Consider the following 12443-nt stretch of genomic DNA (forward strand, 5'->3'; position numbering starts at 1 on the left):
ACGACATAAACTCACCCACTTTCCATAATCCATAAACTAATCTAAACCCTATCAATAATACATATTCATATGTAAGGTACCCAGTCTCTCTCCATAATCCAATAACTAACAGTTCAGCCAACATTCATGATCTAATAACTAATACTTCACCCACACCAATAATTCAGTAACTAAAAGCTCACACCTCATCCGTGATCCAATTAGTAATATTTGACCCCGTCAACAGAATACCACACCCTCTGTTTATGATCCAATAACTATTAGCTTACTTCAGTCACCAGTAAGTCATCTAATATTTCACCCCTTTCTGGATTAGTGGTGCTGGAAGAGCACAGCAGTTCAGGCAGCATCCAAGTAGCTTTGAAATCAACGTTTCGGGCAAAAGCCCTTCATCACTAATCCAGAATCTGGTTTCCAGCATCTGCAGTCATTGTTTTTACCTCCCTAATATTTCACCCCTGCCAATAATTTAAGATTCCCACTGTAAATAATGCAACATCGAATAGTTCACCAGCCATTGCTTCGCTTCAATTCGAGATCAATAAAAGTACTTCTGTACATCACTGTATACCTGAGACTGCAACAAATTTTAAATAGCAGTTAATAAAAAAAACTTGCTCAGCAGTAATTAACAGGTTCACTGCACCCAGTTTAAGTTGACATTGATTGAGGATCTTTTGGCACTTCTAGAAGATCTGGGCTCAAGTCCCACTTGTCCCAGAGGTATAGCATTAAATGTACAAACAGCTTCATTAAATAAATAAGGTGTGCATGGAGCACCTTCATGTGCCTTGGGAAAAGTGCTGATTATTACTAACCCAGAGCTGGAACTAGCAATGGTAGTGTCCCTACCCCTGAACCAGACAGCCAAGGTTCAAGTTCACTTGCTCCAAAGATGTGTTATAATATCTCTGAAAAATAGGTTAAAAGGGAACCACCAATGGTCTAATTTCCTGAATTGCACCAGCAGTTAGAAAACTGTCAAAAATCAATCAACACAAGACCTTCCTGGATTCAGAATGAACTTAATAAGAAAAGCTCTCTTGAGTTTTAAAATATACTTCAATGGGTATAAGATATTTACAGCACAGAAACATTCAACTCGACAGGTCCATCTTAGTTTTTACACCCCATTCAAGTAAGAAGTGTTAAAGATTAATGAAAGCAGCGAACAATTGTTGTTATGGAGTCAAAAAGTGTGACGCTGGAAAAGCACAGCAAGTCAGGCAACATCCAAGGAGCTGGTCAGAAGAGCAGAAGCCTTTCATCTCTCTTCATTGTCTATATGGATTTCAATGAGGTGTTCAACAAGGTTCTGCATGTTAGGCTGGGTTAGATCACATGAAATCCAGGGAGAGCTGGCCATTCAGATTCAAAATTCGCTTGAAGGGAGGAGACACAAGGTGGTTGGAGGGTTGCTTTTTTGGACTAGAGGCCTGTGACTGGCAATGTGCCACAAGGGATCAGTGCTGGGTCCACTGCTTTTTGTCCTGGATGTTGTTTGGATGTGAATATAGAAGATATGGGTAGCAAATTTGTAGATGACACCAAAATTGGTGCTGTAGTAAAGAGTGAAGGTTATCTCAGAATACAACAGGACCTTGATCAGACGGTCCAATGAGTGGCAGATAGTTTAATCTAGATAAATGTGAGGTGTTGCATTTTGGTAAAGCAAATCCAAGAGGACACATATACTTAATAATAGAGCCCTTGGGAGTGTTGCCAAACAGAGACCTTGGGGTACAGGTTCATGGTTCCTCATAAGTGAAGTCGCAGGTTGATGTGCTAGTGAAGGTGTTTGAAATGCATGTCTTTATTGGTCCGTATATGGAGTATGGGAGTTGAGATGTCATGTTGTGGCTGTACAAGACCTTGCTTAGGCCACTTTTGGGATACTGAGTTCAATTCTGGTCTCCCTGAAAAATGTTGTGAAACTTGCAAGGGTTCAGAAACTATTTACAAGGATGTTGCCCGGATTGGAGGGTCTGAGCTATAGGGAGAGGCTGATTAGATTGGGGCTACATTCGCTGGAGCATTGGAGGCTGAGGGGTGATCTTATAGAGGTTTATAAAATCATGAGGGGCGTGGATAGGGTGAATAGCCAAGGTCTTTTTCCTAGAGTAGTGGAGTCCAGAACTAGAGGGCATAGGTTTAAGGTGTGAGAGAGAAAGGCTTTAAAGGAACCCAAGGGGCAACCTTTTCATGCAGAGGGTAGTGCTTATATGGAATGAGCTGCCAGAGGTGGTGGAGGAAGCTGGTACAATTACATTTAAAAGACATTTGGATGGGAATAGTAAGAGTTTAGAGGGATATGGGTCAAATGGGACTAGAATAATTTATAGTATCTGGAGGGCATGGATGATTTGGACTTAAGAGCCTGTTTCTGTCCTGTACAATTGTGTAGCTCAAGTCTCTTCCCCATGCCCTTCATCTAAGCTCATTAGCATATCCTTCCATTGCTTTCATGTACCTATTTGCATGTCCATTGAAGAAATCTTGTTATTTCACCTCAACTACTCCCTGTTGTAATGTGACTCACTATTGGGTTAAACAAGGCTTTCCCAAATTTCATATTAAATTTTAGTGACCATCTTACATGAGAAATTGGAACTGGGGCTGTAAGTGGAAATATTTTCTCTACGTGGAATCTGTTATGTCCTTTCATAATCTTGAAAAACTTCTGTAGTTTCCCTTCTTTTGCCAAGAACCACCAAGAGTCCATTATTTTCTTCCTGATAGGTCTGATTTAATTCAGAGTTTGTACCCAAACTCTTCTTCGCATGTGCTCCAATTCTTCTGAATGGCCCACTTGCATTTTTAACTTCCCAGAAAAAAAACTGAGTAACGTGTAACTATACATAACTGCAAAATGAGGTACTCATTTACAGTTCCTTACATTGGGCTGTCAGTGGACAAAGATATTATAAGTAGAAATAGCTCTCTTCAATAAAAGGCAAATGCAACTATAGGAAACCTACGTTTGTACACAAATTCAATCCCAGTCTCCAATGTTCTTTCATGTGCGATCTGACTCCACCTTTTCAGGCATGTATATTGCAGCAAGTTACAGCTTTAAGCAGTTTGCAACACTGTCAACTTAACATAACTTTTTAATCAACATGCAAGATATTTAAATATTTTCAAGACAAGGCAAAGATATCCAATCGTACTCATCTTTAATCAGTGAAACAAATGAGTCTTAAAATAGATTTTGTGAAACCTGGAAATGTTCATTTAGAGTTAGTACACTGTCACAAAGCTGTTCCTTTTCCCAGTCTTTTTTCCGAGGGTTCATAAAGCACTCCAGGCTCCGAAACGACTGGTTTGGTACAGAGATGAAAGCCTTTTTGTTTACACATAAACAGATGAGACTTTGCCCCAAAACTTTTATGTTTTGAGAAGTAATCTGTACAAGTCAAGGGGTGTGGCCAGCTTTTTAGCTGAACAGTTCAGTCCTAGATACTGAAGTTTAGTTTGAGTCAGTTCAGCAATGGACTATGTGGAAACAGTCTGCTAGATTCTCTCTCCTTCTGCCCTTCTAACTTCGACCTGTAAGCCTTAGTATCATTTTTATTGTGTTTAAGGGGTTTGTATATTGGGACAGTTGTGCAAATTCAGAACAGCATAATTAAGTCTAGTTTGGATAGACTGAGTTCTGTAGGTGTTCTTTATTCTGTTCTTGTGTTTCGTTCTGTAATTTTTCTGTTTTAAAACCTGGTAATCAACCTAGCTACTTAGAGTAAGTATCACTGTACACTTACTGAAACAAATTGCAAAGTTATGGACTGCCTGAATAAGAATGTTTTGAGTGGTCTGGTCTAGTCCATTACAATAGCAAAAATTAATTCTACATACAAACTCCATGCAGTTGGACACCACAAACAAAAGACAAGGTACATAACTTTTAATAACTCATTTACAGTTTGAGCTGCCATTTTATTTACATTGTGTGACTAATAAGAATGGTGAATTGCTGGACTTAGTACACTCAGACTGCTTCTTTTTTATTCCATTTAGAAGTCTTTGCAGAAACTGGATCCCTTTCAATGTTCATCAACACTGTTTAGAATCTAGCATCTTACATCAGTCACAAATTATTCCAATAGCCTTGCACCATTAATGGCACAATTTCACATATTTTAAGACAAAATAACAGAGCTATTGTTGATTTCAGTTCTTGCCCAACTTTGCTTGCCAGGCCAGAATGCAGACATCCGATTTGCAAACGTAAAGACACATTACAGCCATACTCATCATTATTCCTTTAAAAATACAAGAAAATTTCATTTCAGAAGTTCATTTTTTAAAAAAGGAATCAATATAATTTTATTGCATACAGATCGGTCATATTTCATTGGCAATGTGTTGAAATGTGCGTCTCTTTCTTTTCAGGTAAGTACATACATACTTAACATTGTAAGTTAGCCACAAATCTTCTCAAAACTCGCTAACATACAATGCTCTATTACTCTAAGTACTTAACAATAATGTGCTTTGTTTTTGTTTCACCTACTAAGAAATACCAACCAGGCAGCAAACATGAATTACACTCTTGCTTCCCCTCTCCATCATCCATAGTGCTTGGCTCTATTTGGCATTGCTCCCACAGATAGTATGACCACGATACTAAACTTAGGGTGAAATCAATTGGGTAGATGCATGTACATCTGACTTAAGTGATTCATAAAAAAAAAAGCTGTTCCTGGCTCCACATTGCATGGAATGAGAAATGTTATGAAATATGCTATTAAACCTTTTGCCCATTTAAATTTATCTGATGGAGGCGAACAATGCATCAGTTAGTTCACATAATTACTTGTTTGTTTCTGTAAGAGGTAGAAGGCATTTTTGTCTGTCATCAGCTCCCAAAATGACAGCACGATAATAACCTCACATTGTTTTAACATTTTTACACAGTAATATTGAACTACATATACATACTTTCTGCTTCAGGAATATTAATTCTCTGCATTTTACTATTCTGATTTATTAATCTATGAAAATTAGTAGGTCCCAAACAGGTTCAAAACAGGGTGCTTTAATTAGCATTAAATCCTTGGATTTTGAGCAATAGGAGGAAAGAGGAAAGGAAACAGACTTTCTATCCTAGACTGCCATCTATAAATCTAGGCAGAACTTTCCCACATGCTCAGATATCAGACACCTATCCAGGGTTATGTAGAGCTACTAACTCTCATAATTATACACTTGCACCTATCATTTTCAGGAAGAGAATGAGAGGGAAATACAGGGAAAACCAGGCATGCCCAGTAAAACAGTTTATTTGCTTATGTCAGAAGTCAGTAAAACTATACTGAAAATTCAGGACTTGCAAGTTGGAGCACTGCAACAATCTGAAAATTATCACAGAAGTAGGAAGATGGAAGGTTACAGAGGTTACTGCAGTGACTCCCTGATAAATTTGATTTTGATTGTTTGCTGAGTCCGGACTGCAAGCTTGACTTTGACTTTACTTTGATTTGATCGAAATCTACTATGCAAGTTTAACATCTCTCCTCTCAAATCAAAAGAAAAATCCATTAACATATAAAGATGCATAAAAGTAAAATTACAATAAGTTTTGGTACGTTTTGGTACCAATTCTAAATAAAGAATAGCTCATGACAATCTAATGGTGGCAAAATTTACAATGAATTGTTCATTGGATATGCAGACAGAGCTAAAGGTTGAGACTTGAGAGATATTTCAACAATTACTAATTGAAGTTAACAGTTTAAAAAAAAACCTTCTGGGAGGCAACTACACCCAAGTATGAGGTTCACAACAATCATTACTTAATCAATTTCAACTCAGCTTTTCATAAGGACAATATGATATGGTACTTCAAATTAGATTGCTGTTGACAGATTTTTAAAAAATCAAGTTTGATATGGTCCACTAGAACTCAAAATAGAAAAATAACATTTACACATTATTTACACCATTCTCAAGCAAAGGAAATTCATTTGGATCATTCTTCTTAAGTTCTTTCAGTTTCATGTTCTCCAATTTCAGCATGTTTACTTCCTAAAATAAAACAAATATTAAAAATGTAATATGCTAAAGCCATGAAATATATATCTTGAGCTGCAAGTGACAGTGGAGAGTGCTTTATATTGTCCTAGGATGGCAGTAGTTAAACTTGCCTCAAAGTGGATCTGAATGTACACAGGAAAGTAGTTGTGAATGAATCTAATTTATTAAATCCACTGGAATATAAAAAAAGCATGACTGAGAATAAGTGGTGTAGCCACAACATACATATCATGCACAAGGTCAGGTCAAGGGCTGGTTATAATGCAGCAAGTAACGATTGTCCTGCCTTCCCAAATACATCCACCATTTACAAAGTACAAATCAGAACTATTGTGGCATATTCTTCACTTGTCTGGATGAGTGCTGCTCCAACAAAACTCAAAAGGGCTTAATACCTTCCATCTTCAACATTCACATTCTCCATTGATGCACAGTGCCAGCAGTGTATACCACATTCCACAGCAACTCATCAAGTGGCACTTTTCAAATTTGTGCCCCTCATAACCTAGAAAAACTGGGAAGTGATACGGGCAGAACACAAACTAAAGGTTCCTCTCCAGGCCACATATTGACCTAACTTGGAAATATATCACCATTCCTTCACTGTCATGGGATCAAAATCCTAGAATCCCTCTCCAGCAGCACCGTGGGTATGCCTAGATTAGTTCAAGGTGTCAGTTCACCACCATCTTCTCAAAGGCAATTTGAATCTGACAAAATGATAGAACAAAAATATTAATCTATGATCGAATCAAAAAGTTAATCTTTGGAAAGGAAATCATAGAATCCCTACAGTGTGGAAACAGGCCATTCGGCCCTACAAGTCCACACTGACCCTCTGAAGACGGACCCTCCCAGATCCATTCCCCTACTATTCTACAGTTACCCCTAACTAATGCACTTCCCTGAACACTATGGGCAATTTTAGCAAGGCCAATTCACCTAACCTCTGGAAACTGGAGCACCCGGAGGTAACCCACACAGACATGAGGAGAATGTGCAAACTCCACACAAAGTCACCCAAAACTGGAATTGAACCCAAGTCCTTGGCGCTGAGGCACAGAAGGGCTAACCACTGAACCACTGTGCCGTCCTAGGTGTGCACAATGGAGATAGGGGTAATGGTGATAAGTCAGAGAGGAGGGTGGAGCAGATAGGTGGGAAGGAAGGGAGACAGGTAGGACCAGTCATGAAGGTGGTGCCGAGTTGGAAGGCTGCAACTGGGCTAAGGTGGGGGGAGGGGAAATGAGGAAACAGGTGAAATCCACATACATGTCATGTGGTTGGAGAGTCCCAAGATGTAAGGTGAGGCGTTCTTCGTCCAGGTGTTGAGTAGTGAGGGAGGGATGATGGAGGCAGTAAAGTGTTCAGCCACGGAGCAGTGGGGTTAGTTGGTGTAGGTGTGTCGGAGATGTTCTCTGAAGCACTCTGCAAGTAGGCATCCTATCCCCTCAATGTAGAGAAGACTGCTCTGGGAGCAGCAGATACAGTAAATGACATGTGTGGAAGTGCAGGTAAAATACTGATAGATGAGGAAGGCTCCTTTGGGGCCTTGGACAGAGATGAAGAGGGAGGTTTTGCAATTCCTGCAGTGGCAAGGGAAGGTGCCATGAGGGGAGGGTGGGTTGGTGGGGGACATTGACCTGACAAGGGAGCCGCGGAGGGAATGGTTTTTACGGAAAGTGAATAAGGGTGGGGAAGGAAATATGTCTCTGGTGGTGGAGTCCATTTGTCGGTGACAGAAATGGTGTAAGGTGATGTAATCTGCTCCACCCTCCTCTCTGACTTATCACGATTATCCGCACCTACATCTATCTATCGTACTCTCAGCTACCTTCCCCCCAGCCCCACACCCCCCTCCCATTTATCTCTCCACCACCACCACCACCACCGCCCCCACCCCCCCACCAGCTCAGCCTCATTCCTGATGAAGGGCTTTTGCCTGAAATGTCAATTCTCCTGTTCCCCAGATGCTGCCTGACCTGCTGTGTTTTTCCAGCACCACAATGACCTCTACTCTAGTCAGTCAATGTCTTCATAGAAGTTGGGAAATATATATGAGAAAAAAAACATGATTGTAATTTGACCAATAAGGAATTGGAATGGAGAAAGAGAAGAAAAAGCATATGAAATAGCTTATTTATTGTGCTCATTGTGTGACTTCCAACAGAACAAAAATACTGCCCAGACAAAATCTAACAAAGATAAGATTTCCTGTGGTTTTAAAAATCATACCTCGAGGAGACGAACATTTTCCTTCTTGACTTTAACCAAATGCTGTATTTTTTGTTGCAAGTTCTGATGCCCAACTAATTTGCCATTCTCTTCAGTCAGGCTGGCCACTTGTTCCCTAAGAGTTTCAACCTCCTGCAATTTAACAATAGAGAATTAATAAAACTTCTTTATGAAAAAGATGGTGTGCCATTCTTCTGAACTTGGGCATCTGGCTATAGACCAAATCTACATGGAACCAAAACAGTTTCTTGTAATCTGGTTTTAAAGAATACTATATGAACAGAGATTTTAAAGTTGATAGGTGAGAAGAACTCAATCTTACTGGGCATGGGTCTGCATGGAAAAACAGAAGTTAATTTGCCATCTCACTTAGAAAAGTCACAAAAGGTGACCTGTGCACAAAATGAAGTTGGGAATTGAAAAAATGCAAGGTCAGAAAATGATTAGTTTTCTGAAGATTATGACAGTGTACAAAATTATCTTATTACTCTCCATTATTTAAATGGGGCCCACTCTCTATGCTCTCAACTTGACAAATTTGTTCATTCATTACCCAAATAAGTTTCTCTTTCTCTTCACAAGCAGATTCGAGTGCTGACCGAAACTCTTCTTTATCAGTGAAAGCTTTTGCTTCTAAACTTCTGGTCCGCTCCACTTCTTCCTGGAACCCTTTAATTGACGACTGAATAGTTTCAAGTGTTGATCTTTTCTCGGTTAGTCTATAGATGGAAGCGATTTGTATTTACAATTTACTAAGTGTAATTGCCAGGGCTACATTAACTTTTGAAGTCTTTTAAAACAAAAGCAAAGTTTGCATTGTATATAAAGCTATTTTGCCAAGTTATTTCTTTAATCTTTTTCAGACTTGTGTACTTAATTTTCTTTAAAAAATGACATGAAAAGGACCCTCTTTGCAGTGGACAATTTCTTTATAGATAAATGCATCATTTCATCTTGTACAATATAGACACAATCGAACACACAACTCTTAAGTACCAAAATCAATCTCAGCTGGAGAAGCAGCCAGGTTAGCCCCTCTGTTGTGGGTTAGAAGAATTGGTGGCAGGGGAAAAAACAATTAACCATGGTTTGCTCACAAATCATATCTAAATAAATCCATGCATGTGCAGGAAGTTGGGTTTGTGAGGCCTTAGTGGTCAATAGAAACAAAAAAAACTGCATGTGCTGGAATCCAAGATAAAGTAGTAGGAGGCTAGAATAACATAGCAAGCCAGGCTAGCTGGTGGATTCTGCACTGGATATAGCATTGTACAGCCCGGCTTGCTGTGTTCTTCCAGCCTCCTGCTTGCCTACCTCAGTGGTCAATAGGCATTCTGATGCTCAAAGTGAATGGTTAAGATATACTTAGCCAGGTAAAGTTATATCTTAGAAAGAATCAACACCACACCGTCAGAAATGAAAAGGGCAAAATAGCTGGGGAAACATACCATCCATCTTAAAACAGAATTATCATGGAACATGGAAAGAAATAGCTATCAGGAAATCTTTAAAAATACTCAACAATTACCAAAACACCTTTGTAAAAAGGATCTTTTCCATTATCAACTATTTGTTCATTGTTGGTTAGGCCACCCTTAATTGCTCTGGGGAAGAAGGTGGTAAGCTGCCTTCTTGAACTGTTTCACTCCTTAGGTTGCAGGGACACCTGCTGTTAGGAGCTATTAAGAATGCGGTTAGGAAACAAGTTCCAGGATGTTGATCAACAATAGTGATGGATTAGTGACATGGTTCCAGGTCAGGATGATGCATGGAGGTTAACTTGCATACATCAGGGACCCTTGGCCATGTACTTACATTTACCAGATGCTGCCAAAGGAGCTTTGATGAATTGCTGTAATTATAAAGGAGTTTTAAAGCTTGATTGCACCCTCTTATCCATAGACAAGAGGGAAACATATTTTCTCATGCTTCAGTGTGCCTAGTTTCACCTCAACAGCCTCCTTATCCAAAAATCAGTCCAGCAGACAGGTTTTGCTTCCAGGTAGGCAATGAACATGACTATGGAGGAGACTGCAGGACCTAGTCAGTCTTATATCTAAGAGGCACTGAGCAGGCACCCTCCTCCCAAAGACTGTCCATACCTTGCTGGAGCTGCCAATTTATTGAGTCACGGAAAGCCCAGTCCACAATTAAGCCCATTAAGCAAGTTAAATCAAATGATTTCTGCTTTAGCATATTGAAAAATGTCAACCTGGTCCTTTTCTCAGAATAAGCTACAGGTTTGAGATGAGGAGGAAGACCTTTACTCAGGGTAGTAAACATTTAGAATTCTCCACCCTACAGGGCTGTGGATCTTCAGGAATTTTGTAGTTCATGTTAGATATTGAGCAATTTCTAGATAGTAATTACACCAAGGAACATGTGAATAGGATGTGAAAATAGCATTGAAGTCGATCATCAGCTAAGATCTAGAAGTGTTTGTGGGGCTGAATGGTTAAGTCCCATATTTGTATTCACAGGAGGACTGCTCACTGTAGCCACCTCAGGAGAAACCTGGAAGCTAGCACAAAACATTTGCTGATTTAAATACCCTTCCCATTACCATTATCTCTCTTCTCTACTGAGAACAATATATATGTAAATATGATTCCAAAGCACGAAAACCTTCATCGGCAAGGCCAGACAGCTTACCAGCCTTCATCGATGGTCAGAGGAATCATAACTTTATGGTAGTGAGGTATAATGGAAAAGCAGGTATGACAGACCAAATAATTTACTCCCATTCTTATGTTCATGCAACTTCGATATTAGTGTAGTTCCCAGCAGATATTACTCGATAGCAACCCTGATGGGCTTTCCATCTCTAGCCCAGGGATGAAGCGATCCAATTCTAGGACCCATTTGCAGAAACCCTGAACACTGATGTATTCAATTAACAGCACAGATCAAACTAGTTATCTTCAGGATTGATTAACTGATTCATATGGTGACTTGATCAACTGAGCTGGGCAAATTTCATGTTATGGTTATATTAAAATGAAAATTATTCACTTACTCAGTTTCCACAATGGCTAGCTTTTGTAACGCTGCTTCCTGCAATTTTAAAATCAAGAATATCAATTTTGTGACCACAATAAGTTGTAACAAATTTTGTTTTTCAGGATGTATGGTCTAGCAATTGTGAGGAAGTATAACAAAAACACTTATAATGCTTACAAAGTTGTTCATTGTTGGTCTGGCACTCTGCACATTTGTAAACACAACTGAAGAATAAATTTGCTCACAAGACTGTATCCAATCTTGCTACACCAAAATGTCATAAGAAATTAGGAATACCTTGGCCTTCATTTCTTCTTTGAATTTCTTCTCAACATCGTTTAGATTCTCCTGGTTGGTTACATCATCTCTTTATAAAATATCCAAACAAATTTAATATAATTATGTCATACAAAAGAAAACATGAACCATAAAATCTAACCAATCTGAAAGTGATTAATTTTTTAAAAAGTGGTCCAGTTGATTATTTCAGTAATTTTATATTCATTAAAGCGTATTAGTAATCATCTTAATTTCATTTGTTGTTTATTTACTCATGGGATCCAAGTATCGCTGGTGCGACTATCATTTATTGCTCATCTCCAATAGCCCTTGAAATCAAATTTCATTCAGATGAAAGATCACAAAGATAAAATGCTAATTCCGTTTCATAGATACTTCCAGACTTGCTGAATATTTGTAACATTTTCTGTATTTATTTCAAATTTCCAAGATCTGCTGTGTTTTATTTTGGGGCCCTCTAAAATGCACAAGCATGTAGCAATCCAAAGTTTGTCAAGCAGGGGACAGGTAGTGCATCCATGAGTGGTTACCTCAAAGAAATATCATAGCATAGAAAAAGGGATGTTTCAAGGAAAGAAAACTAATGAAGGGAAAAGTGGGTCTCAGGGTTCAGCAAATGAACATCAGTTATGAGAAGTCAAAAGTAGAGAATTATTCTTTTATATTAAGTGGTCTTGTAGATGCATGTTTAGTCTATCTGGTAAACATACTAAAATGCTGAAAGATATCTGGTTGCTCTGCAGATCTATCTTCACATTAACTACTGATTTGTAACATTCAACTGTTTTTTTGGAGGCTACATGTTTTAAATTTATTAAAACTGACACAGTCATAAATAACATGACTTTTGAAAAAAAAATTATATGTCAAGA

General features: G+C 38.7%; 1 protein-coding gene across 1 annotated transcript in view; it reads right to left on the reverse strand.

Annotated features, from left to right (window-relative positions):
- Positions 1-3889: 3889 nt before the first annotated feature.
- The window catches only part of kif15 (kinesin family member 15), a 78077-nt gene continuing 69523 nt past the window's right edge, over positions 3890-12443 (reverse strand). Inside the window, exons 31-35 of the mRNA XM_072560391.1 lie at positions 11569-11638; positions 11288-11325; positions 8825-8990; positions 8272-8403; positions 3890-6027 (exon numbers count right to left, since the gene is read on the reverse strand). Coding sequence (XP_072416492.1) covers positions 5926-6027; positions 8272-8403; positions 8825-8990; positions 11288-11325; positions 11569-11638 — 508 coding nt within the window. The 3' untranslated portion in view covers positions 3890-5925. The remainder of the gene's footprint in view (positions 6028-8271; positions 8404-8824; positions 8991-11287; positions 11326-11568; positions 11639-12443) is intronic.

Source organism: Chiloscyllium punctatum, chromosome 41 (genome assembly GCF_047496795.1).
Source record: "Chiloscyllium punctatum isolate Juve2018m chromosome 41, sChiPun1.3, whole genome shotgun sequence".
Taxonomy (NCBI): Eukaryota; Metazoa; Chordata; class Chondrichthyes; order Orectolobiformes; family Hemiscylliidae; genus Chiloscyllium; species Chiloscyllium punctatum.